The sequence below is a fragment of the Plasmodium malariae genome, assembly GCF_900090045.1.
Source record: "Plasmodium malariae genome assembly, chromosome: 12".
NCBI lineage: Eukaryota > Apicomplexa > Aconoidasida > Haemosporida > Plasmodiidae > Plasmodium > Plasmodium malariae.
The window spans coordinates 2,995,421-3,019,080 of record NC_041786.1 but is presented as its reverse complement, the minus strand read 5'-3'; the positions used below and the strand labels follow the sequence as shown (position 1 = coordinate 3,019,080).

General features: G+C 26.3%; 4 protein-coding genes across 4 annotated transcripts; 1 reads left to right on the top strand and 3 right to left on the bottom strand.

Annotated features, from left to right (window-relative positions):
* Positions 1-52: 52 nt before the first annotated feature.
* On the bottom strand, positions 53-2,938 carry PmUG01_12074800 (GTP-binding protein, putative; the record flags this gene model as incomplete). The annotated part of the gene is made up of 1 exon (XM_029006992.1): positions 53-2,938. One exon carries the CDS (start codon positions 2,936-2,938, stop codon positions 53-55), a length of 2,886 nt encoding a protein of 961 aa, XP_028863426.1.
* Positions 2,939-4,009: 1,071 nt separating this feature from the next.
* tRIP (tRNA import protein tRIP, putative) lies at positions 4,010-5,611 on the bottom strand (the record flags this gene model as incomplete). The annotated part of the gene is made up of 2 exons (XM_029006991.1): positions 4,010-5,122; positions 5,483-5,611. 2 exons carry the CDS (start codon positions 5,609-5,611, stop codon positions 4,010-4,012), a joined length of 1,242 nt encoding a protein of 413 aa, XP_028863425.1.
* Positions 5,612-9,600: 3,989 nt separating this feature from the next.
* On the top strand, positions 9,601-18,243 carry PmUG01_12074600 (conserved Plasmodium protein, unknown function; the record flags this gene model as incomplete). The annotated part of the gene is made up of 1 exon (XM_029006990.1): positions 9,601-18,243. One exon carries the CDS (start codon positions 9,601-9,603, stop codon positions 18,241-18,243), a length of 8,643 nt encoding a protein of 2,880 aa, XP_028863424.1.
* Positions 18,244-19,166: 923 nt separating this feature from the next.
* Positions 19,167-22,645, bottom strand: PmUG01_12074500 (protein prenyltransferase alpha subunit, putative; the record flags this gene model as incomplete). Its single annotated transcript, XM_029006989.1, has 8 exons — positions 19,167-19,287; positions 19,546-19,626; positions 19,748-19,870; positions 20,007-20,127; positions 20,234-20,271; positions 20,467-20,589; positions 20,754-21,981; positions 22,387-22,645. 8 exons carry the CDS (start codon positions 22,643-22,645, stop codon positions 19,167-19,169), a joined length of 2,094 nt encoding a protein of 697 aa, XP_028863423.1.
* Between the last annotated feature and the right edge of the window lie 1,015 nt (positions 22,646-23,660).

Sequence of the window (23,660 nt, the reverse complement as noted above, 5' to 3'; positions counted from 1 at the left end):
AAATTATACACACACGTGCCAAACTAGCGTATTATGCACTTAAAATATAACCTCACTTTTCAACATCGCGATATTTAAAAAAGGCTTCTCTATCAAATATCTTTTGCTCATCAGATAGGGTAAAATTTCTTGAAATTTTTTTAATTTTTTTGTGATTAGGCGGTTTTGTTATCATACCTAAGTTTTTCTTTTGCGCTGATAATTTATTTTTCTCCTTTTTATATTTGCTTTCTTGTTTTTGCACATAACGTATCATAACATCTTCTTTTTTAACAGAACTAATAATTTCTGGACAAGTATTTTTACGGTTTACTTTTTTTAGCCATTTATTATACTTTGAGCTAATATAGTTCCAACTATTTTTTTTTTTATCGAGAAAAGTGGAATTTTTATTACTTAATTTGAAATAATCCGTAGCCAAATCTATAGGAGTATTTACTATTTCTTTTGCCCTCTTTTTACCAAACAATTTTAATTTTTTTGTGCCTTTTATAATTTTCTTTCTAGTTTTTAAACCTATATAATTTTTCTTTATATAAATATTTTCTTCCTCCTCTCTCGACGATCTCTGTCCTTCTAAAATCATTTCCTTAGAGAAACTATTACGTATGGTCGTACCTTTGTGTAATATATTACCGCTTTTAATTTGTGAAGAAGAATTATTTTTCGTATTGGACATATGCTGTTGCGTGTTCTTCACCCCCCTTTCAGAAATATTAAAAATGTTCTGGACATCACACAAATTTTCTAACATTTTACTTCTATAAATTTTGTATGCTTCTGATTTATTTTTTTCGTACACGTGATGCGTACTTTTATCCTTTAAATTAAATGTATAACTACTTAAGGAATCATTATCCATTAAAAATTCTTTTTTATTTCTTTTTAAACCGTTTACAAAATCTTCAGACGAATATGTATCCTCTTCCTCTAGTAAAACATCTTCTTTAATTTTAGAATAGTCCATACATTTAAAATCATTTCCTAGTTTTTTATTATTTTTTTCAAACAAACTTTCCATTTTTACATTTTCCGAATATATATATTCGGAATGATTACTCTTAATTTTATAGCACAAAAGTAAGCTGTTGTGTAATATTTCATTTTCTATTTCACCATTATCTGTGCCATTCATAGAAAAAATATTAAAATGTTCATCTATTTCTTTTTTATGCGATCCGTCAATAGTCCTACTAGCATTTTCCTTAACTACTAGATCCTCACTACATTTTCGTAAATAATTTTCATGACTTAATTGATTAACAAAATCTTGATCATTCCTAATTTCTAAACTGTGCATGTTTTTATGTACGTCACTATATGTAACATGCTCATTTTTAACAGCTAAGATGTCTTCCCATTTTTTATTATTTGTATCATCTGGTAAAGACAAATCAATGCTATTATGTTCATTGTTTTTGCTATAATTATCAATATCACAATTTATCGTATTGTCACTTTTAATACATGTGTTCTTATTACCATATTCAATTAATTGCCCCTTTTTCTTATATTTCCTCTGTTTGTAGTCCACATTAGCATCACTTGCCTTATAACTTTGCTTACATATCATACTTTGTTCTCCTGTGTTTCCCAACTGATGATTTGTTACTACTACGTCTGTCTGTTTAGCATCGCATTTATCCTGTTTATCATAGTTTTCAATAATATCATCAATAATTTGTAAATCTTGTTTGTTAAACTCTTTTAAGCAATTTTCTATGAACCTCTGTTTAAGGGATTTTATTAAATAATTCGCATGGAAATGCATATATTTATTAAAAGTTGCATCTAAGGTAATCTTATCACACACTTTCCATCTATTTAACGCTTCAAAGATCGTATCATCACTTATAAGGATATCTTTAGAGGTACTATTTTCTGAATTATTTTTGTTCCTTTTTTTTTTTCTTTCGCTTAAGATGTCTGATGCAGTAAAAGTGCTAAAGGAACTCTCCTTTTCGCCTTCATTTTTGTTTGTTCCTACCTGAACCCCTTTAACGTTTTTCAGTTTCTTCAATTTCTTCTGCTCAATTAAATCATTTATCTTCATTATAATATTATTCTTAACAATGGTTTTGTTTAATTGATATTTCGCTATTTCACTTCTTAACTCGTTCAAATTTTGTCTTTTTATTGAACTTAATGGAATAATAGGTTTTTCTAAATTTTTAAAACAAAATATTTCTTCATTTATAATTTGAATTTTTATGGCTAAATCCTTTGTATTTAGTAAGTCACATTTACTTAAAATTATTTGATATTTTATATTATACCTATCAAAAAAATGTAACAATTCCTTGTCACTTGTTTTTAGACCAACTCGGCAATCAATAAGAACAAAAACCTTTTTTAAATTTTTCCTATTTTTTAAATAAAACAAGGTAAATTCATTCCACTGGAGCCTTAATTCTTCCTTACTATGAGCAAACCCATATCCTGGCAAATCAACCAAACAAAGTAAACAAGGTTTCGCTATTTTATAAAAATGAATTTGTTTCGTGCATCCAGGCAATTTGCTAACTTTTGCCTTATTTGTTCTTCCACATAATTCATTAATTAATGTAGATTTACCGCAATTTGATCTACCTATAAATGCAATTTCTGGATATTTTGGTAGTGGCAACTCACTTACTTGAATAGCTACCTTATATAAAATCATTCTAGGTTTTAACTGATCCAAAAATATTGGTGCAAACTTTGGACGTTTTTCGTTCATATATTTTTTTTGTAACTTATTTAATGGCTTTCCTAACATTTTTTTTCTTAACTGTTCATATATTTTTAGATCTAATTTCATTCCTTTTTCCTTCTGTCTTCTACTTATTGCGCTAGTCATTTCTTCATTAACTATATTGACATTTGTTTTTATTTTGTCCACCTTCAATTTGTTATTTAAGCTAGAATACTTTCGAAAAAAGTAACCTACACAGTGCATTTTTTTTTTGTTATTTTTTTCAAAACTTAACATATTATTAACAAGTTATATTTTTTTAGAACTTTCGTACTTAGCGGGGCATCCATTTTTTTCATGTATACTTTTTATATAAATATATTGTTTAAAAAAAAAAAAAGTAAAAAAGTTTTCTTCTTCCACTTTACTCAAAAGAATGTATAATAACAGCATTAATCTTTATATTTTTCCATAAGCATAATTATATGTACTAATGTACGTATATATGCACGCATGTATGTATATATATATATATATATATATATATATATATACAAATATTTATTTATTTATATAGATATATATGTAAACAAAAAAAAGAATAAAACAGATATAATATTTTTATCTTTTTTCTGACTACTGTGTAGAAAGATTTGAATTGTTCAGGGATTCTCTGTACCTCACCGCATAAATGAAATGCCAAAACTTAACGTGAATTTTACGAGTTCGTTTTGACTCCCTTATTTTTTACGAGCTCTGTAGTTTGTGTTTTCCTCTGATGATTCTGTTCATTTTAACTCTAAAAAATTTTAGCTACCAGGAAATTCGATTGATATATATACTTTCATATATGATACGTTTATGATGCGGTATATTCCTTTTAATTTTAATTTTTTTATTTTTACATTTTACACATAACATTTTACATATAACATTTTATATATAACTTTTTATATAAAACATTTTATATGTAACATTTAACATTTTACTTTTTAGATTTTACATTTATCACTTATTTTATGTTATTTGCGCATTATAAAAAAAAATCAATGAAAACAGGTGTACAATTCCAAAAAAAAAAAAAAAATAAAATTTGAAAAATAGAGAAAAAACATTTTTCCCTATAAAAACAAACAAAAAGATATAAGCTTATGTGCAACTATTTTTTCCCTTCTCTTCAATAGGGTTTTGTTGGAGAAGCTATTTAAAAATTCATTCTATTTTTGCTTCTTTTCCTTTTCGAGTAAATTCATCATTTATCTCGTATTAAGTTTTTTTACATATATGTATACATATATGCGTATATATGTATAAAAATGCAATTTAACAAGAATGTTAAGAAATCGTTCCCTGCTGTAGAACACACATAATTTCCCCCTGAGATGACATCCACTTGGCATCCTTATAATAAGCTATTCCATTTTTTAAAGTTAGGTGAGGTTGTATATGAAAAAATGGGTTTTTCTCTTTATCAGAGCTTAACGATTTATCAGGTAAACTGTTCATATCCATATTTTCACAAATAATCCTTTCTCCAATTTTTGCTCCTGATGGAGGAGTAAGTAATTCTACTTTTTCATCAAAGGAACCACATAATACCATACCATAACTCTTTCTTCCTCTTAACGATTTTTCCTTTAAATTTGCTAAAACTAAAACATATTTATTCATTAACTCTTCTGCATTTTTTTTATTTCTTAATCCACTGCAAATATCTCTTGGTTTATCTTCTCCAACATTTACTTTTAGGCAATAAAGTGTATCCGCATCAGGGTGAATTTCTACCTCTTCAACATATCCTACAAGAATGTTTAATCTTGATATATCATCTAAACTTTTCGTGTCTTGTGCATTTTTTTTCTGTACATTTTTATTTTGCACGTTGGTATTTTTCGCACTATTACTTTGCACGTTATCATTTTTCTTTTTATTTTTTTCATTTTCACTTTTTGCACCCTTTTCAGCTTTCTGCTGTATCATATATGTGTTATTCCTTCTTTCATTTGTGTTCACTGCGGTTTTATTATTTAACATGGTTTCTAAGCTATCCTTAACATCTAATTTTTTTAATGTTGTAAAATTTCCTGTTAAGGTTTCTTGAATATGTAAAAACCATCTAAAAATATGAGAGAAATCAACTCTTTCTTTAGCTGTCATTTCACTTAGCAATTTATGAATAGAACAAAAATAGAATATATCCACTATTGATGAATGTTTGTTGGAAACAATAAAAGATTTCTCACATAACAATTCATTCAAGTGTTTCAAATCTTGCTGTTTTAGATTATACTTATCGCTAGCTAAATGGAAAATGAATTCCTCATTTTCACTAACTTTATCTTCATCTTCATTAAACAGTTCATTAAAACAATCATACATATCAATTATCGCATAGAGGGAACAAAAAAGTTCCTTATAAATTTTATTCTTATGCTCAAAGGAAATTTTCTATAAAAAAAAAAAAAAAAGGGGGATATACCTATCCAGTTACAAAAAGCACGTATTATTGGGAGAAAGGAGAGATTTAAAATGGGATAACTCAAAAAAATAAGTACACATATAAATATACATATATATGTATATATGACTATATTCAGTTTTAACAACACTCAAACTTTTTTCTATCCATTTAAGCATGTACGTATAACTAAGTAGTATACATTTATACATATACATGTACACACACATTCATAACTCCTAGTATTTCCTTCAAAGTTAATAACAGTTCTCTATATTGTAAACCAATGGACTTCTTAATATGCTACTGAATTATGTACATACACGTATATAAGAATAAAAATATGTTACCTTTTTGTATTGTATTTCAGGGAAAGTTATTTTGCCTTCATTTTTTGCTACGACCACCTTTATAAAATCAAGGACTAACTTTAATATATCTGATTTTACGTTGTCTTTAACTAGAGTTAAAATACACATCTTTTTCTGAAAAATTTTTATTCTACTCCAAATTTATATTAAAAATGGGGTTCTTATATGAGAATATATAGAACTAATAAAATTTATTCCTTTATTTTGATATATGTTATATTTATTTTTTCTTCTTTTTCCTCTTCCTTTTTTTTGAGCCTATACTTTTTTTTCGCTTAAGTTCTTTTTAGTTCTACAATGCTACCATGTAAGGATACACGTACAAATGTACATATTACTGAGATGAACAAATAATTTTTCTTTTCTATTTTTCTCTTTTATCATATAAAATTTGGATTACACGTATTCCCTATTTTTATTTTTATTGTTTTTATGTTTATCATTTTTATTTTTATTTTTTTCGCTTCTATTATTTTTACTTCTTTCTTTTTTGCTTCTATTATTTTTATTGTTATTCTATTTTTTTTTTTTTACGCATCTTAGTACAAGCTAAAAATGTATCCCTGTCGAAATTGGAATTTCCTTTTAAGCCTTTTTCTTTAATTTATAGCTACCTTTTACGTTATGTAACAGTGTTTATATGTATTTTTTTTTTTTTTTTTTAAATAAAAAGCGGTGAAAGTACAATGGAAAAACTAAACAAGAGGAGTATAAATGAAAATTTGTATACCTTTTACTTAATATTTTTTCATTTTAATTCACCACATAACTTATATGCACCTTATATCTTTAAATTTTTGAAATAGTTAAAATTATTTTATATATTTTAATAAAAGGGATGGGGGACATCGAACATACAATGAATCTCATACATTCATTGTATATAGAAGAGTTATATAATTCAAACTATTTCAATATATTTTATTTTACTTTTTTTATTTTGTTTACTTTGTTTATTTTGCTTATTTTGCTTATTTTGCTTATTTTGCTTATTTTGCTTATTTTGCTTATTTTGCTTATTTTGCTTATTTTGCTTATTTTGCTTATTTTGCTTATTTTGCTTATTTTGCTTATTTTGCTTATTTTGCTTATTATGTTTATTTTTTTGTTTTTTGCGTATTTTGTATATTTTGCTTATTTTGCTTATTATGTTTATTTTTTTGTTTTTTGCATATTTTGTTTATTTTGCTTATTTCGTTTATACTGTTTATTTCGTTTAAAATGTTTATTTCGTTTAAAATGTTTATTTCGTTCATACTGTTTATTTCGTTCATACTGTTTATTTCGCTTATTCTGTTTATTTTGCTTTGTTTTTTTTTGTTTTTTTATTAAACTTATATCTTGATTTTATCAAGAACAAATGGTAATGTTTACACCATTTTAATGTACATTGGTGTAGCAAAAAATTACAAATATTTGAAGTTAAAAGATAAGAAAAAATAAGGATAAATTAAAACACAATAGACCTACAAAAGGTGTCCCATTAATTTTAAGACACTCCAAGTTGTTCTTAAAAAGTGTAATAAATAATTTTGAATTCATATTAAGAGAGTTGACTTATTTATATATATATATATTCATATATAAACCACAAAGGGGTACGTATTAATTTTTAGCCTCTTTATTGTGTTACTTGTTAAACAGTATTTCACGCTGTATTTACATAAGCACTTAAGATTCTATGAATGTGCTATTATACCTGATTAGTTTTATTTGTATAAAAAATTTACCCTTTTCTATGAGATAGTTTTTTTTTTTAAATATAAAAATTTTAATTTATTTCGTATTAAAACCTGCTTAAAATGTCCTGTTTGCTACTTTGCCTCCATATATATAAAAAAAAAAAAGAAAAAAGAAAAATACTATTATCTAAGGATGTAAAAAAATAACATAAATCAATATTTAAGGCTTCTTTTCTATTTTACGACTTACGGAATTTTAATTTTTTACATTTTCATGAGGAAGAGAATGACAACACATACAAAAAAAAAAAAAAAATCAATTAAAACTACAAATTTATTAATATATTTTCCTGTATTTTCAATTCTTCAAAAATATATATGGAAATTTTATAAGCTTAAAAATAAATTGACATTCCATTTTTATCTTCTCTTTTATTATTATTTTCTTTTTAGTAATATTAATATTTTTATTAATATTTATTTTAGTATTCATTTTAGTGTTTACATTAGTATTTATACTTATATATTTTGTTTATTAAATTATTTAAAATTATGCAGTGCTAGCTTGATTTTTCCAACAAACGGATAAGGCACATATGTATTTCCCCTTGCAAGCTATATTTTTTATAAAGCGCTATTTTGCATTTACCCCCATACACAATAATATTGAAATATGTATTTGCTAAAAACAAAAGAATAATGAGTGTCAAAATTAATTGTAATGAATGAGTACTTCCTTTCTCAATTGTTATTTATAAATTTATTCCTTTAAAATATTGGTATTCTTTTCTAGTACTAGAAGGATCCTTTTTATTTAACTTTTTTAATCGAAATAAATATATATTATCAGGTTGAACTAAGTTATTTTATTTTTAGGTTTCCAATTATATTATAGCTCTTTTTAAATAATAAATTTTATTATTATATATATATATATATATATATGTACTTGACAGTTCCAAAGATCCTGCACATATGTAACATTTATAATATTGAAATATATACTTAATAATACTATACCAAAATTATGGTTAACATAATTATGCATCTACAGAATAAATTGTGGTGTTAATATTATTATTATGCTTAATTTTTTTTTTTGTTTTTCTTTTATTTTTACAAAATAATTTATGATACTGAAGTATAATACAAATATTCGTATAATTTACAATTATATCAAAAAATGTTTATTTTATTTTTATTTTTATTTCACTTTATTTTTATTTTTTTTTTTTGGTATTTTAAAATATACGCATATAATAAACACTACATTTTTAGAAATAATTTTCACATAAATTGCAGAGGCATTATTTTCCTTTTTTTTTGCATTTTACCATCATGTATTATGTATATATGTATATATTATGTATACTTGTATAGTTCATATATATTGTGTATTGTCCCGCCTAATTTACTTATTTTGGTGAAATAGGAAAAGAAAAAATTTATTATACGAATATAAAAACATATCAAAATAAGCAGATAAGGAATAAATAAAAACATTTTCTTACGAAAACAAGGATATTAAAATATTTTTAACCCGAACGATAAATATTCTTCAAAAATTTTGTGTATTTTTTAATAAAATGGAAAAATTTTCTATTTTATTATACTCCTTAAATTGTATGCTTTTCTCTTTTTTTTATTTTCCTTTTTTTTATTATATTAATTGTTAAACAGTAATAAAGTAAAATAATACTTATAATATGGTTGATTTTATATTTTAACCTTTAACTTTATTTCAAATTAAATTTTTTCGTATATTTTTTTTCCGTTTTTGGTTATGTCAATATGTAGTTGCATACATATATAATGTTCACGCATATGCATACATACATATGTATGTATATATATAAGTACACGTACATATATATGCATATAATTATACGTACATATATATGCATATAATCATACGTACAACTGTATGCATATTATTATACTTACAACTGTATGCATATTATTATACGTACAACTGTATGCATATTATTATACGTACAACTGTATGCATATTATTATACGTACAACTGTATGCATATTATTATACGTACAACTGTATGCATATTATTATACGTACAACTGTATGCATATTATTATACGTACAACTGTATGCATATTATTATACGTACAACTGTATGCATATAATTATATGTACAACTGTATGCATGTAATTATATGTACAACTGTATGCATGTAATTATACGTACAACTGTATGCATATAATTATATGTACAACTGTATATATGTATGTGCTCAGAATAAACAAAGTTTGTCCTGTCCTATCCTTTTTTTTTTTTTTTTTGTGTATCAATGTGCTAATTTTTGAGGTATGAGTAAAATACCATTTGACAATAGAAAATGTACAAATGCCCTAATATAGATAATTTAAACGATTAATTCATATCAAAAAGGAGTTGCATGAATAACTTAAATTTAAAAGAAAAAAATATTTCCAAGACAGTAAAAAACAATTACGAAAGAAAAAATGTAGAGGACGTGAGGCCAAATATTAGCAAACCATATGTAGATCTTTTTGATGTACAAAAGAACAATATGGATGATGATCATTATTTGTATAATTGCGATGATATAATGGAGGAAAGTAGTAGTAGAAATAGTGATATAAATAATAAAACTATTGATGAGCATTTAAAAAGTTATAATTATAATAATTACAAGGTTGATTCAGAATATATAACTAGTAATAAATATGTAAATGGGGGAAGAAAACTAGATCATAAAATGAATAGAACAAAACTTAATGAAGAAGCAAGTAGAATTTTAAGAAAAGATAATATCTATAACACATATATAAATAATAATACATGCTGTAGTACTAGTAACAATAACAGCAACAGTTACAATAACAGTTACTGTAGCTGTAAGAATAGCAGCAACAAACAGAATAATGATGTAACTATTAACATTGTAAGTAAGCACTACAATAATTTAATTAAAAACACCAATAAAGGAATAGAAAACATAAGTAGTAATTGTGATGCCATCTTACAAAAACGTAACTATGATAGTATATCTGATATTAGCAGTGCATTCTTAGTAAATAAAGAAGACAGTACTCATGACTATAATAATTATAGTTACAGTAATTACAATAACTACAGTGATTACAATGATCATTTTGATCATGTTGATCGCAGATTCTACAGTGGTAACAGCGATTATATCAATCATAAGCATCATAACAGTCGTAATGACAACAGTGTCTGTTATAACGAGAGTAACAGTAATAAAAGGGAGTGTGTTCTTTACGAAAAAGGTAATGCAATAAACAGCAACCTTCATAGCATGCAAGTAGGTAGAACGGACATTATATTAAGGGATAATGACCTTTGCTCTATAAGTTTACGCAATGATGAAGAATTAGAAAATGCTGTTTGTCTAGATATTGATGATAATAAACCAAAGAGCAATCTTAGTAATACTCTACAAAATAGTGATAAAGAGGGCACGAATAAAAGTAGAATTAAAATTTATAACATTTTCAATAATTTGAATATTAAAAAGAGCAATAGTGCAAATATAGGGATTATAAACTTTTTAAGAAATAAGAGGAACAATAAATATACCTGTGACAGTAAAGGTGTTAGAAATGATAACCCAGAGAGGGGTGCCCTCAGCAGCAGAGATATTCACAATACCAGTGGTAATGCCAGCGGAAATGTTAGCGGTAATTCCAGCGGAAATGTTAGCGGTAATTCCAGCGGAAATGTTAGCGGTAATTCCAGCGGTAATTCCAGCGGAAATGTTAGCGGTAATGCCAGCGGTAACGTCAGCGGTAACGTCAGCGGTAACGTCAGCGGTAACAACAACAGCGACCTTAATAATTCTAGTCAAAATACCATCCACCAAATAAACAGTAGTCACAATAGCGACACCCCAAATTGCAGCCATAATGGAAGCACAAGAAACGCTACAACCAACAACTTACATGATAGTTCTCCTGTATCGAAGGGATGCATATACGAAAACGAAGAAGAAGAGAGTAAAATGTTAACAGTACACAATATGGGTGAACTACAATGCATAAAAGAAAATAGAGGGGAAATGTTAAAGGGGGAATTATCATATAATAACTCAAAAATTGCATCCAACGAAACGTTGAAAATTTTGGAAAAGAAGGATGGAAGTAATAATAACAATTTTTATAAAAATGCATCAAATGATTATCTAAAAAAAAATGAAAATATAGCAGAAATATGCAGTATGGTGGATTCTGTGAAAATACAGCAAAATAATCCCTTCAGCATATATCATTATGTGAAAAAGGAGCAAGCGAAGAATGCAAGTAATGTTGACCTGACGAGTGCTCGTATAAATCATCCAAACGAGAACAACGGAAAAAGCGGTATTAAAAATAGCAGTAAAAATAGCAGTAAAAACAGAAGCAAAAACAGAAGGAACCAACAGCACAACGATAGTTACAGAAGTAATAGCAGTAGCCATAGCAATCGTAATAGTAAAAGCAATAACAACATTTTGACGTATGCCAATACGAATAAGAATTGCTCAAGTGTGAATGATGTAGTACGTAATATTGTTGACAAATTTAAAATGGAAAAAAAAAGTTTAGACATTTTTAAAACACTGTCAGAAATACAAAGCATACAGAGTAGTAATTACGATACTTATTCAAAAATTTTTCTAAAAAATGATATAACTAGCCAACAACAAAAAGCTGTTGTAAAAAGAAAAAAAATATTAAATAATGATAATAACCATTATTACAAAGAAGGAGTAGTAACTGATGAGGATTGCCATTTTAATATGAAATGGAATGAAGATGGTAACTCATTAGTTAAAGAAGACAAAAAAAATGAAAAAATTGAATTAAATGATGACTCATCGAGTAAATACATTTCCACCTATTCTGAAGCATCTTCCACTAGTAGCACCAAACCTTTGTCGACATCTAAAAGTAAACCTAAAGGACATAACTTAAAATCCTCCATTTCACATGGGAAAGAAATTAAAAATATGAACGGCAAGAAATTTTTTTTAATTAAATCAAGTTATTTAAAGAAATGTAAAGAAGTTAAGAATATGCAAAGTAACAGAAATAGAAGTCACTCCATAATAGATGGTATAAGCTGCATGTACGAAAATCCGAAAAAGTACTACAATATAATTAGGGGTGATGATATTAGTGACTGCAAAATTATCAGCAGTAGTAATAAAGTTGTCTATAATGATGCTGCTACATGCACCAGTAATTATAACAACCCCGAAATATACGCAAAGAAAAAGAACGAAAAGAAAAATAAGAACAGGAATAAGATTAATAGTAAGAGTAGTAAAAATAGTAGGAGTAGTAAAAATAGTAGGAGTAGTAAAAATAGTAGGAGTAGTAAAAATAGTAGAAGTAGTAAAAATAGTAAGAGTAGTAAAAATAGTAAGAGTAGTAAGAGTAGTAAAAATAGTAAGAGTAGTAAGAGTAGTAAAAATAGTAATAGTAAGAATTGTAAGAATTATAAGAATAGTATGAAAATAAATGATAATAATAAGCTATATGATACAAGTATAAACATGAACAGTGATATTAGCATCTCTGGTAAAAATAGTAACAGCAATTGTAGAAACAATTTTATAAATGACGACGAAGGTGAAGGAAATGTTTTCCCAGATAGTGACTCATCTAATGGTAATTATCAAAACAGAAAGGGTCGTATCAGAATCAGAAGTGGAAATTATTCAAACGAATATGACGTTTTGGAATATAATAAATATAAGGAGGATGTTGAAGTTAATTGTGATGCCAATGGTAATGCCGATGGTGATGATGTTAATCATAATAATAGTTACAACAACTCAGATGAAAATTCTCTAGTAAACGGAAGCCTCGTTTCTGTGCAACACGTCATGCAAGGAGATAGGAATAAAAGAAATGATAACGATATAGGTAATAATAGTACTACCAAATATAACACTTACGAAAATTGTAAGGATTATTATTGTATAGATAAAAATAGTAATACACAAATCTGGGGGAAATTAAAAAGTGCACAAGATAATGATCAAATTAATACTATGAAAAAAAAAAATAAGGAAGTTTTGTCAAAAGATAAACATACATTTATGAAACATGAAATGAATGGATATTATGAGGAAAGATGTGATGATATCTCTAAAAATAAGAAGAAAGCCAAATACATTGTTATTGACGATGAAAGTGGTATATGCTTAGAAAAGGGTGACAAAATAAATAGTAAAAATAATTTGTTTAGTAGTACTAAAAAAAGATACAATATTAAGAGAAGTAGGAATAAGAATATATTATGTAAAGAGATTGACAGTAAAAGTGAAAGTAGTAGTAATGGCGGTAGTAGTATTAGAAGTGGTGGTAGTAGTAGCAGAAATGGTTGCGTCACCTCTGCTAATAATGGAAAATACCTGAACATTCAAAATGTTAGAAGTAAATCGGTTTGTGGAAAGCCAATTCATGATAAAGCTGTCTGTATCAAAAACAACAATGCGAGTAGCGGCAATAACCATAACACTTGCAGTTGTGATAGTGATTTGAGCTGTGGTAGTAACTTGAACTGTGATAGAAATGTAGAGAGCAATAGAAACAATGTAAATAATACTGTGTCAATTTTTAAAGAACAAATGCAAAACAGGACTAGTGATTGCATCACTTATAAAAAAAATGAATTAAATATTTATACCAGTAATGAACTCCTTTTTAAAAGTAATAGTTATAGTAATAATAAAGTAAGAGGAATATATAATAAAAATAAGGAAACTAATATTCCTAGTGTAATGGAAAATTTAAACGCACACGGTAATCATAGAAACAGTATAATATATCTCAAAGCTAATATAGGGAAAGGGGGAGGAAATGAAACTAATTGTACCAAATATATTAGTAATGAAACCCAAGGTGATAATATAATAAAAATCGATAATAAGGAAAGAGCCATTTTAAAGAACAAAAATATAATAATGATCAACACAAACAGGAGCGACAGTAGTAGTACCTCAAGCAATAATAATAGTAAATATATGGGCGAGAAAAATAACTGCTTTACCATCCCAGTTTATAGTAAAAATGAGAATATAGTTAGCTGCAATATAGGAATAAATAAACTCAATAAGGAAGAAGAACAGAAACGTAGAGGGTTGTGCGCAAACGGAAATGTACCCTTTTTAAATAAAAAAGAAATATATATAGCAGTGAATAAAAGAAAATTAAAAGAAAAAAATATGGTCCAAAGGGACTCCTATATAAATAGTGCACATGTAAGGAACCCAGGAAGCGTTGCAAATTATAGGGGATGTTTGTCAAGAAGTTGCAGTGGTAACAATCATGGAAGTAGCAATGTAGGTAGCATCCATCGAGGTAGCAGCAATCCAGGTAGCAGTAAACGAGGTAGTAGCAATTCAGGTAGCAGCAATCCAGATAGCAGCAATCGAGGAAGTATCCTTCGAAGTAATAATTCCTTTTACGTGCAAACTTCGAAAAAAAGAAAAAAAAAAAAAAAAAGCGAGAAGCAAATGAGCAAAAATTGTCAAGATTTTTCGTACATCCCCAAATCCACGTGTCGCACACTTGGAAACGTTTTTAAAAATGGGAATATGAAAACTAGAGATACTCATTTGAAATATATTACTCCATTAAATAATGTAAAAAGTGAAAAATTAAATGTAAACATTTTGAAAGAAGGAAAGGAACATACAAATGAGAGCAGAGAATATGAATGTAATAATATGGAGATGGAAAGTGCATTAACCGAAGAAGGAACAATTACTGATAAAAAAATTATAAAAAAAAAAAAGGAAGAACAAAGGATTATAAAGAACATAAATTATTCTAGTAACCAACAAAAAGTGGATAACAAGGACGAAACGTTGATCTTTATTGAAAATGGCAAAATGGTAAATACATTTCATAAAAATTTAAAGTGTTCAAATAATAATATTCAAAATGTGAAACAGGTAAGCAGCGAGGATATGTGCAAATATGTGGAGCTACAAGATCATAGTAGAAAGACAAAAAATGATAATAACAAAGGTATCAACATGGCGAATGGTGATATCACATATAATAATGCTTGTGAAAAGGAGTCTTTCCTTTTCTATAAGGATAATTTAAGCATTGAGCAAGATAAAAAGCTAGGTAGAATAAATTCAAATAAACCAAAAAAAAATAAGGAAAAATTAAATTTAAATATAAATTTTAAAAAAGACGAATCGATTGCCTATCAAAATAATATTAATAAAACAGGAAATTATAAAATATATGATGCTAAAAAATACAGTGCTAATAATAATTTTTTTTCAAAACAAGTGCACGATAATTGTGAAGAGAACATTACTAATACGTTCAGTTCACAAGAAAAGGAAGTAGTAAATATGAACAATAGAAAAGATATAATTCCAAAATCTCATGAATTAACTGACAAGGGATCATCTATTACAATAAAATACATGAAAAGATATGCAAAGGAAGCAAAGAAGAAAAGTAATACACATGGAAATAATGTTCTAAATAAAGAACTTCAAAAAAAAACAGCTTTTATTTATGAAAGATTAGGAGACTGTAAAATTGTACGAAATAAACTTTCTTTACCACAAAATTTTATTCCCAAATATGCTCAAAAGAATATAGATAAAAATCCTTTTTACTTATATTCATCTAAGAGAAATGAAAATATAAATTTAGGACTAAATATATATCAAACCTCGCCGATTTTAAACAACAAAATAGAAGCAGGTGGAAAAAAAATAGTCAACAATGTATCACTATATAGTAGTACAGAAGATGAAAACAAAAGGAAGAATATCATTAATACTTGTTTTCCTTTTAGTAAGAAAAATAAAAATAATTTTATCATATTTACCCCAAGTTTATACTCGTGTACGAATCATTCGGACAAATGTAAAAGCGACGGAGAGCTAACGAGTATTATGAAAAAGGAAACAAAAGGGAAAAACATTTTAAATGAATGCAGAGGTAATTATAGGATTGATAAAAAACATAGTTGTAAGAGCACTTCAATTCAAAGCTACTCCTTTCCAGAAGACATCATAACAAACAGTGTTCATATTGAGAAAAATATAGAAATACAAAATAACACCGCAACAATGAGTTCTATGACGAAAGGGACTACACATTGTAGCGACGTTTTCTTTTCACTGAATGGGGGAAATAATTTTTGCAGTAGTAAAAATAAGAATAATAAACGTAGTGGGAATAGCTGTGGTATCAATGCCACCATAAATAATATGCGTGTTAATAGTGTCAATAAGGAAGAAGGTAAAAGAAGTAATATGCCTATGAAAAATTTTGTTGTATCTGACGAACTAGGCGCTGATTCATCACTCCTAAGTGAAGTGCTACTAATAAATAGGGAAAACGTGAATAATTTGAATAGTGTAAACAGCATGAATAGCTGGAACAGTTTGAATAGCATGAATAATATGAACAATTTGAATAACATGAATAATATGAACAGCCTGAACAGAATGAATAATATGAACAGCCTGAACAGAATGAATAATATGAACATCCTGAACAGCTTGAATAGTATGAATAGTCTGAACAGCTATAACAGTTCGAATAATGCAATTAACGGAGGGGGGAAATCAAATTTTAGCAATTATCTTTCTGTGGACCTTTATGACATACTCAAGAATTACAAGGAAAAATCAGACAAATATCTAAATAAGAAATACATAAATGATTTAGATAGAATTAGTCAACTCATTCAGCAATTTATGAACACATATTCTTGCAGTGAAAATTTAAAATCAATTTTTCAACTTCTGAAGTATGAAATTGACAAAATTAAGAGAGAAAGTTCATATTTTTGTAACGATAAAAAATATGTGGTTTTTACTATACCCATAAATGATGTAGAGGGAAAAAATTATGATAATTATAATATTAGTACTCAACAGAAAGACCCTATATATGAATATAACTTTGATAATCGTATTGTGGAAAATGTAGATAATAATATGCCAAAGGATGGATGTACCAATTTTATTGGAAATATAGTAATATCGGATTTAAAAAAGGTATGTAAGTTAGTTAAAAATTGTAATAGTGCAAATTATAACAATAATATTAGTAATAGTGTTAGAAGTGACGTTAGTAATTGTAATATTAATGGTAATATTAACACTGATAGTAATAGTGATAGCAGTAGCGATAGCAATAATAATGATGGATGTTCAAGGAAAGATAGTAAAAGAATGTATAGGAGTATATGTATGAAAACACCATATACCTGTTTTCTTAAAAGTATTTATAGTAAGGAGATGAAGCTCAACCGTTCCATCATGAACCTCACGAAAACAGATAAACAAAATAAATATTGGATAAAAAAAAAAAAATTAAATAACAATATTAATGAAAGTTTCTTATCAAAAATGAACATATTTATTATAAAGCATAATAATCATGTGTATAAATTTAAGTTAAATAATAATTTCCTTTTAAAAAATAACCTTTTAAATAATTATACGAATAATAATAGTAACAGTAATAGTAACAGTAATAGTAATACTAATAATAATGCTAATAATAATAGCAATAATAAAAAGAAAGGAAAAATTGTTAATTTTGACTTCTTATATAATAACATATTTCTCAAAAATTGTAATAGAGGCAAAGTTGTTCTCAACGAATTGGCATTAACTTATGCACATTGTATGGATGGAAATACGGACAATCAACTATGCGATCATAATAGTAAAGATATACTTAATTCTCCATATGGCAAAAGTATTGATATGAACATGTACAACATCGTACATAATGATGCACATGAGAATATAGATGACCTATTTTTTTCAGATGATGAAGTGAATCTTATATATATGTATAATAATCATCTTAATGAGAAGGTATACAGTTTAGAAAAACTAGATTTAACAAAAAATGAAAATTCTGTATCGTTCCCACGTAATGATAGTTCCATAGCGCAGGAATATACTTTAAAAAAAGAGGAAAAAAAATTGAAAAATAATAATAATAATAAAATAAATAATAAAGAAGAAATAACAGATAAGAAATTACAAATGGCAATTAACAGGTAACAGACAGAAAAATAAGCGTACTATTTCCAAGCCAGTGCACAAAATGATTTTTACATAAACTAAAAAAAAAATAGGCAAGAATATTCATAGCAGTTCAAGGGACGTACGATGAAACAAAGGCGTGTCTGTACATATTTTATTATAACAATAAGATTCACTTATTTTTACGGTTAATTTTTGCTTTATAAAAGCTTGCACAGATTAAATAACATATATTTATATATATATATTTATATGTATTCGACTAAAGGATGATCAAAAGGCAAATGTTGCACTACTCCTTTTATTGAAAACATTTTTCCAAAACGTATGAAAAAAAAGACATGGTAAAAATATTTTAAAATTTGCTGTAAATTATAGAAGGTATTTTTTTGAATTACAAATATATGTGTATAAAATTTTTAATAAAAATTGATATCTTTTTAAGTTTTCGTATTTTTCCATTATTTTATTTTGTTATGTTTATCCTATTATATTTCTAATTTTTTTTTTTTTTTTTTTTTGTTATTTTTTAAAAGATTCCTTTTGTCTATAGATTAAAAAGGTAGAATTCGTGTATACACATTTTGTTTCCACTTTTTTTGTTTTCGCACGTTTATTTTGTACATTTCGGATTATTTACACAAATTTAGACAAACAATATTTTAATAAGGCTACACAATAAAGCGACGCGCATATGCTGATTTTATATAAAACTCTCTCTCTCTCTCTATATATATATATATATAAACGTTCATGTACTTGGTATGTTTGAGCTGTGTGCTGTTAATGTTTTCATCACTTAAAAATGGAAAATATTAAAAAAACAACGGGAAAAAAAAAATATAGATTTTTCTAGTAGTAAATCAAAGAGACTTTCATGACAATTAGTATTTTTCTTCTTTTTTTTTTTTAAATAAGCATCCACGTAATTCCTGCTATGATTATCTCGATAAAACCATTTTGTGCTTATCCCGAACAACATCAAAAGTATTCAACTTACTTTTATCTTTGTATTTTTGATTTAATAGGGTGGAAATATTACTATCCATAATATTAATTTCCCTACAAAAAAAAAGGGATGCATTAATAAACGTATATTTTTTATCGAATTATATAAATGTACATAACATATATGCACTAGCTATACTCTTATATACATAATAAAATGCAGGGAGAACGAATAACATTTTTTGATTTAAACACATCAGTTAACTAATTGACACACAAATGGATATGTTACACATTTAAATATTATGTACCCATATAAACGTAATTTCATTTGGAAAGTATAGTTTTTTTTTTGTTTTTTTTTTTGCCTACTTCAATATAGGTAATATAACAAACTCGAAATTGTCGAGATCCTCATCAAAATTTACTAAATCATTGTTACTCACATCAAGTCTACATAAAAAATTTTTAATTTAAAAATAAAATATGAGTCATATTTAAAAAAAATAAAATACGCAAAAAATGTAATAATATGTGCTCTTTCTTCTGTACCTATATTATTTCTACAACTTACTTCTTCAATAATTTTAGGTTATATAAATTTTTCATAAGGTTAACAAAATTTTTTATTTTATTGTTACTTAGGTCTAGTTCCTTCAGATTATACAAAAAATTTACAGTAAATTTACCCGTACATCTAAAAGGGTTGTACAAAAAAAAAAAAATCAAATAAGACAAAATAGGACAAAATAGGACAAAATTAAGCCAAAATTGAGATTAAACATTAACATTTCCGTTTTCCTTTTTATGCTCTTTTTTTTTTTTTTTCCTACGATACTGATATAAGATTATTGGACAAATTAATTTTCGGTATAAAAAAAGCCTCAATCATAAGGGGGTAATCTATACGGTCAATATTTAAACCACTCAGGTCTAACACTTTATTGCTATCATCTGTAAGTGAAACAATAAGGTATAAGGCACATTTATATTTTTTAATTCTTTGCTTTACTGAATATAAGTATACGAAATAAATCTATTTTGATTAAATATTTTTAACCTATTTCGGAATCCTGGTAGTAGTTATATATTTTTTTTCTACATTGAAAGGAAATTTACACACATATGTATATGTACGCATTCGTATGTACATAGGTGCAAAAATACAGACATACATACGCATACACATACGCACATACATACGAACATACACACACACATAACCCATACAAATGCACACACAAAGAAACACTTGGCAAATTCAACAATAGATAAAATGAACGCAAAAGTTACTGTATCCTTAGTTCTACTTCCCAGTCATTGTAGTACTGCACCCTGATGTGGTCAACATTCTTCAACAGCTCAAGTAATTGGAACATTTGGTCGAATTTTTCCAGTCTTTTTAATATTTCAAATCTACAAAATTAACATCATGTTTTTTCTTATTTTCATTTTTTAAACATACATATATTTGAATGTATAACGCACTGTCAAATATTCAAAGGGCCTGCACCAATATATAAGCAAATATGTGTATACATACGCTTATGCACGAGTAAGTATAAATTGGTATTGCTCACTTTGTAAATAATGCAAACTTGCAGTTACTCTCTAAATATAGTAATTCATTTATTTGTTCAAGTTCAGATTGCAACAAACCAAAATCCATATTTCTTGCTGTACTTAAGAGAATATTGGAATAATTTATATATTCATATAAACTAGCATAAATATTTGTACAATCTTTTTTACTTGAGAAACGACAGCTTTTTCTATTTTTATTGTTATAATCTTGTAATAATTTAAAATGTTCATTTTTTGAAAAGTACTGAAAATTAATTTCGTACACTATGCTATATTCAAATTGGTTTTCTTCCTTTAAAGAATAATCACAACCAGTTAGCAAATCTTGTAATATGTTTTTTCCATAATTTATTTTATCATGTTCATATATATTGTATTTAAAATAATATAAAGAAAACTTTAGATATGTGAAATGACTTAGAGAAAATTTTTCATTAGCTTTAAAAATGTATACATAAGATTCCAAATTGTCCAGTGGATTGTTCATAGTAATTAATTGTTTATTCCAGACTCCACTTATTTCCTCACTATTTAAATTGTAACACTTAGATTTATCCACATTTACTTTAACTAAGTTTTGAAAAAAAAAATAAATAGAATTATCTTGTAATAGGATAAAAAAAATTTCTTCTTTGTAATTCCCTTTTTGAAAAAGGAACCATCTATAAAACTCCCATAAGCTTTGATCAAATGGGTCTGTAAAAATTGCATTTTTTATTAAGTTTAACTCATCATTTATATTGATAAACGATTCTTTCAAAGAATATTTCAAAAACCAAGCAGAAAAATTTGAAAAATTGTGTTCAATTAGTTCTTTCGATAGTTCGTAATTCAATCTATGTACATTAAAATTATTACAATCTTGTGCAATAACGTTATTACTTTCATTTTGTTCAACTCTATTATTACCTCCTACTTTTTCCCTTTCATTCTTTCTTATTGATATATATATACACGCAATTACATAAGACCTGTAATTCCAACAATGGTAATTTCTGTCATCTTTATAAAAGGAACCTTTACAATATTTTAGCTCTTCTAGTAAATCTTGAATATTTGTTAAATTATTTTTCAAGCAATATTTTACTACCCATAATTTATGAAACCACAATTCGTTGCACTTGTTAAATCTACTCAGGATTTCTTCAATCATTATATTTTCGTTTTGCATCATCTTTTTTAATTCGTTCAAGCGCTGTTTAGAGCAATTCTTTTTGTCCGCATCTACCAGAAAAAGTTTGAGAAAAAAATGGATCAAAATTTGGAGAAAAAACGTACCATAAATTAGCGAAAAAAATGGACCATAAATTAACGAAAAATATGGACCATAAATTAACGAAAAATATGAACAATAAATTAATCAACAAAATAGAGTATATATTGGAGAAAAAAATGGAGCATATATTGCAGGATAAACCACAAAAAAACTCATCCCAATTATTCCAAAGATGCTTTTAAGAATCAATACACAAACGTTTATAACTGTGCATACACATGTACGCTTAAACAGTAGACATTGATAAGTGTGAAGTGAAAATCGCTAAAAAGTATGCGCATAGGGTACACATTCAAAAGAATTGCTTTTTTTTCCTTTTTTTTTTTTTTTTTTTTTCTATTAGAATAAATAACCTTCCTTAACATCGTTAGTATCAACATTCACATTTACGTATTCATCTTTTATGGATTCAAAATATTCCCTCCTATAATTCCACAGTGTTTGGAGATAAGGGCATTTTTTTAAAATAGCCGTTGTTATATCAACGTATTCCTTTTCATATATATTTGCTCTCTTCTTTTTAATTAAATCATTTACTAATGGGATTAATTCTTTGACTTTTTCTAATTTTATATTCTCATCTTTAGAATTGTTTGCTCTTCTCCCATGCATTTTTTTTTTTTTTTTTCTTCTCTCTCTTCCTTTTTTGATAAAAAAAAAAAGTGTTAATTTTCTAAAATTTAATTTAACATTTGCATTTAAAAAAGGAAAAGATAAGTATAATTATTACTTTTCTTAAAAAGGATTAAGGTATATCTTAGCTATTGGGAAAAGCCCCTTCACAACCTTAAAAATAAATGCGTAAAAAGAAATTTGTGCACATTTTGCACTTGTATTAAAAAAAAAAAAAGATATAACAAAATAAAATAAAACAAAATTTAGCCGAGTATAACAAAACAAGTCAAAGCGTCAAAAATAAAAATGTTAATGTGAAAGTTCCACAAAAAAAATAGTAAAAAATGCAAGTGAAAGCACAAGTATTAATCGTAGAGGAATTACGCATATATAAAAATGAGCAAATTTTCTATATAGAATAAAATCAGTCATAGGGAGTCCCTTTTTGTATGATAAATGAAAAGCCTAAATATAATTAATTCTTGCATAAAAGAAATTGATGCACATTTCTATTTGTGAAGTATAGAGTAAATATCTATAAGAACTGAAAAAAAAAAAAAAAAAAAAGTAAAAACAAAATTGCTGCATTATTCTGAAAGCCCGGAAAACTATGAAAAATCTGTTTTATTTTTAAAATGCTACAAAAGCATGGTCCTAAAAAAAAAAAAAAAATATTCCTTAAAATTTCTGTTGTGCGTATTTAGGACGTAAAAGCCTTTTGAATTTTTAAAAAACATTTATTCTAACCATCTTATTAGTTTCTTTTTTATATAATCGTACGACATATATTTATATGTTCGCTCCCTTTTTCCAGTTGCACCTTTCTACTAGTACAAATTCCTTTGACGTAAACATTCTTATTACCAAGTAAATGACTATGGGTTTTATATATTCTTTGAAAGAATAATTAATATTTAAAGGAAACGATATTGGTATTATTTGTTCATATTATTGCGCCTTCTAGTGTACATAAACATAAAATATCTGTACATACATATCATATCTATAGCTA